The 4420-nt window shown below is 40.7% G+C and overlaps 1 protein-coding gene across 1 annotated transcript; it reads right to left on the reverse strand.

Moving 5' to 3' along the window:
- Positions 1-316: 316 nt before the first annotated feature.
- LOC149016996 (uncharacterized) lies at positions 317-1365 on the reverse strand. Its single transcript, XM_089152861.1, has 2 exons — positions 894-1365; positions 317-785 (listed from the first exon to the last, which is right to left on the reverse strand). The coding sequence occupies exons 1-2, from the start codon at positions 1363-1365 to the stop codon at positions 595-597; spliced, it is 663 nt and encodes a 220-aa protein (XP_089008987.1). The 3' UTR covers positions 317-594.
- Between the last annotated feature and the right edge of the window lie 3055 nt (positions 1366-4420).

The following is a 4420-nucleotide window of genomic DNA, read 5'->3' on the forward strand; positions in this document are numbered from 1 at the left end:
CTCTCTAAAACTTCTTTGTTCTTTCTCATTTCTCTTATGATGTACTTCTACTGTTCTACACACTCTTAGTGATGTATGCTATGGTTCCCGTGATGAGGTAAGCTGGCTCTTGCTTCCTCAAACTGTACTGTAAAGTTTCTAGTTTTTGCCATCTGTGTCTTGGATTTTGCTTGGGTTCAGCCTATTTGAACAAACCCACTTAGTGAGACATCGTGGGCTATTGTATCTCTTGGATTTTGCTACTGCTACCTATTCAATTATCAAGTACGTACACGAGACGCTTCTGACAAAGTAACAAGCAAGTCAAAATCGTACATTTGGCCATGAAAATGAAAATGAAAATGAAAATGAAAATTCTTTCATCACTGTTACCCTTGGCAAGTGAAGACAACAACCAAAGCACAGCCAAGTTACAAGTTGACGAATGACAGAGCAAAGCACACCAAGCTAGCCTAAAATGATGATGACCCTTGACCAAAAAAAAAAGGATGATGACCCATATGACTCGTGCCACATACAGTATTCATAGCAGTAAATAATTTAAGATGCATGCGTTGTTACATTGAAATAGAATAATATTTGATCAGCTAGCTTTCAGGGTTGGGTTGAATGTTTAGTGAGGGTATCTGGATGGCGACGGCGGCAGTGGGCTCGGCAGATGTGGTGGCAATCGTAGAAGCAAGGCCCACCACAGTGAAGAGGGCACTCCAGTTTCATGCCCTTGCATCTTCCTCCCCCCATGCACTCTGCGTACTCTCCTATCTTGTAATGGTTGTACTTATCCCCTTCTCCCTCCCTCTTCCGCTGATTTGAGTGTCTCTGTCCTCCACATACCCAACCCCTCCATCCTGCTCCTCCTCCACTTCCACCGCCACCACCACCGCCACCACCACTACCACTACCACGACCACCTCCCCAACCCCAACCAACTCCACCTCCTCCTCCTCCTCCTCCTCCGACACCACCATAACCCCATCCCCATCCAAATCCTCCACCTCCACCTCCACCTCCACCCCTACCTCCTCCTCCTCCTCCTCCTCTACCCCCACCACCCCCACCACCACCACTGCGGCCACCTCTTTTGGTATTACTTTGAGAATTGATGGCACTATCATTAGATAGTGATGAAGTGGAAGTGTTAGTTGTTGGGTTGATAGTTGCAACAGTAATATTGTGGATGGCAGGAGGGAGGATGAGTATGGTTGTGGTTCCATTTTGCGGCTGAGGAATGGATACATTATCGTTGCTGCCTTTGTGATGACCATTGAGCTCTTCACTGTGACATGTAGCTGATCTCACTATGGAAAGATACAGGAAGAGCAGGAGGAGGAAGAGAACCAACCCCTTATTTCTCATACTCTCCATCTCCAGCTCCAGCTCTAGCTATGTTTCGAGAGCCTTGGATGAGTGAGACAAGCCACACAGACACTCTCTTTATATAGTATATAAACCTTGGCCGGATTGAATTAACAATTTGCGTTTAGCCAACTAAACTTGGCCTGCAGCCTGCCCCACTATATATATATCCAGAGCTTGTCAACCTAAACAAATTAATAAACAATCCCTTCGATCGTCAGGCAATCTCGAGAGAGGATTGGAGGAATAGGATGGCTTGTGACGCACTTCCAGTTCCAGGTGGGTTATGATTTATGTACTTTCTTGAATCATTATCCTTTCTCTTTTCGCAGCAAAAATAATAATAAGAGAGATAGAAGAAGTAAAAAGGTTTGTTTGGTTTTTACTTCTTGTAGGGATAAATGCAAATGGCAAAGCATGCACAGTACTGTCTAGTGAATCCTTCCTTTCTTCCCTTGGCTAGTTGTGGTGGTCAGTGGTCACTAACACAGTACTGTGGTTAATTCGATTTTGTTTTCTGTTGCTTTCAAGGAAAGAAAACACAGTACTACGTACGTAGTTGCAGGCTTGCAGCTAACTCTTTATAGCTCCCACCATCGTGCATGTGGGATGTCCAGTATTCCGGCCCCCCCCACACTTCAATGCTCGCCTCGCTCTTCCTTCCTATATAAATCCAATCCAGAACCGAGAGCAGAGAGAGATTGTGACAAATTGTACATGGGCCGCTGGGCCTATTCATTGTCACTCAATTCATAACCATTAGCCCATTAGTCCAAGACGAGGACCTCAAGCAAGGGCCCGGCCCGGCCACATACGCCCAAGTATATAGACATATTAAGGCCCATGGCCACTTCAAATTCTAACACAACCAAATCTGATCCAACAACCCTGGCCGGCCCCGGCCAGTTCGATCTAACACAAGAGAAACGATTTCTCATTCTTTAACTGTTCGCTGCGTGAAATGACCTCAATCTCCTCCAATTGTTCAGGTTCTAATTTACTCTTCCAGACAATTTCTTCCGGTGGTGGCCCACAAACATTACTGTGGGCTGAGCTGGGCTCCCAACAAGGATCTTGCTTTTGTTAATTTCATTTTTTGCTTTAAAACAAGATATACAATGTCACTCAGACTTTGATGGCAAGATTGTCCTAACTCGTACGCATTAAATGTGCAAGACAAAAGCAATTTCATAACTTTTTGAGGGGTTATTTGAGAATTTATGGTTTAACTTAGTCTACTAACAAAAGAATGAAACAGTGGTTCTTCCAGAATTTTATAATACAATGTTATTTTATTTAGAAAGAGAGAAATAAGGTTATTTTTAAAAAACAAAAACCCAACCCCTATAACATTCTAACAAGTGTTGAAAGATGGATAAATAATAGTAACTTGTGGCATTCTAACCCCGTTGATGCATGACAGGATCTTCAACCTGAGATTTTGCTTATGCCATGCCCAATACTTGAACATGAATCTAGGGCTCATATAAAAAATATACACTTACCCACTTTGTTATGTGCAGGGGTATCTAACAAACTATTGAACAAAACTGAATGGTGTCTGGGGATTGTAGAAAATGGAAGCATCTACCATCTGACTACAAGAAAAATTGAAGGCAACGACAGCATGAAGGCATTGTTAGGGGCAATTCAAGAGGGCATGTCTATAACATCAGCTATGGGTATGAGACCATACGAAATCTGGTGCAACTTGGAAATGGTCTTTAACTTGCTACCTAAACCGTGTCAACAAGACTGGCCGATGCATCTCACAACTATCTTGATTAGCATTTTGACAAACTATCATGAAGCAACTTTTTGTATGTTTAAATCCCCAACACTTCTTTCCAACTGGACTAAGTTAGCATTATGGGCTGCATAAGCAGTATTAGCAGTAATACTATTGTTAGTAGTGAGCATAGGTGTAATTCACATAACTATTTTAACTAATATATTATTTTTTTCTAAAAAAAAAAACAATATTGATATTTATTGAGATAGAATGGTAGTGGAATTGTATAAAATTTTGTGTATTTCTCTCCAATTTCCGATATCCCTGGAAAAAGATCTTGCTGCCTTGTAATTTATATAAAAAAAATATGGAACTCGAAGAATCTGCATGCATGGCTGTGCCCATGCATGATAGGATATATTATATAGGATGCAAGTGCAAAGTCGTTGTTCATTTGAGGAGTCCTAATCATAATTTCAATTAAATAAGGATTGCATTAGAATATTCAACAAACCATTGCTAGTTGCCAATGAAGATCTTATGTTATAGGTGTACGTGAATCTGATTAAGGTCGGCTAACCCATGACATCATTATCTTAAGATTGATTCTTTATTAATCTTACAAATAAGACGTTCTAACAAATGTCAAGTAGCTTGGGACAAAGCTTATTCGTGAGATTTTAAATTTGAGTCTTTTTGTAAATTAGTCCATGTCACACAATTTGTAGAGATGGTAGATAAGATGAGCAAATAAGTTCTACATAGAAAACAAATGAGAGATAGAACGAGAAAGAAGCGATGAAAGATAGATCATCGAAGCAAGCAAACAAGAAGAAAAGACTAATTGAAAGTGAGAGGAAGCAAGACCAATGAAGCAAGCAAACATATCCTATATATTCTCTCCCCAATTTGTAGCAAGTTGTGTTATAGCCTTGGGAGGTTAGGTGATCTTGAATCTATTTAATTGGTTTCAAAACATGATGTCATGGATACAGTAAGCGACCCAGATCCACCAACCCATGCAAAACTGCACTTCTTTTCATTCTTCTTTTCCTACTGGTCTCTTGTCAGAGATGCATATCATGTATGTATGGGAAATGGCTTCAAGAAACAGTTTGGGCTATATATATAAAGTTAGTGCTTGAAGATAAGGGATGAGAAGATAAGAATAGAAAATCCTTGTTGTTTGTTTAGGTTTTTCAAAATCTTTGAAACTGAGTGGCTGGTCCATCTCCATTCCCACCACACCCACAGCTAGCTCGATCTCATGGTATTATTGGGAACACCCACAAAGTCTATATCATACTCCAACTTGTATATCTTTTCCAACGT

Source organism: Hakea prostrata, chromosome 4 (assembly GCF_041222555.1).
Source record: "Hakea prostrata isolate BN-2017 chromosome 4, UWA_Hpros_2, whole genome shotgun sequence".
Lineage (NCBI taxonomy): Eukaryota > Viridiplantae > Streptophyta > Magnoliopsida > Proteales > Proteaceae > Hakea > Hakea prostrata.

Excerpts from the sequence above, each read along its gene's own strand:
- LOC149016996 (XM_089152861.1), bottom strand. The coding sequence starts at position 1,365 with ATGGAGAGTATGAGAAATAAGGGGTTGGTTCTCTTCCTCCTCCTGCTC. Across the intron at positions 786-893 it reads AGGTGGTCGTGGTAGTGGTA|GGGATAAGTACAACCATTAC; the intron begins GTGGTGGTGGCG and ends GGGAGGGAGAAG.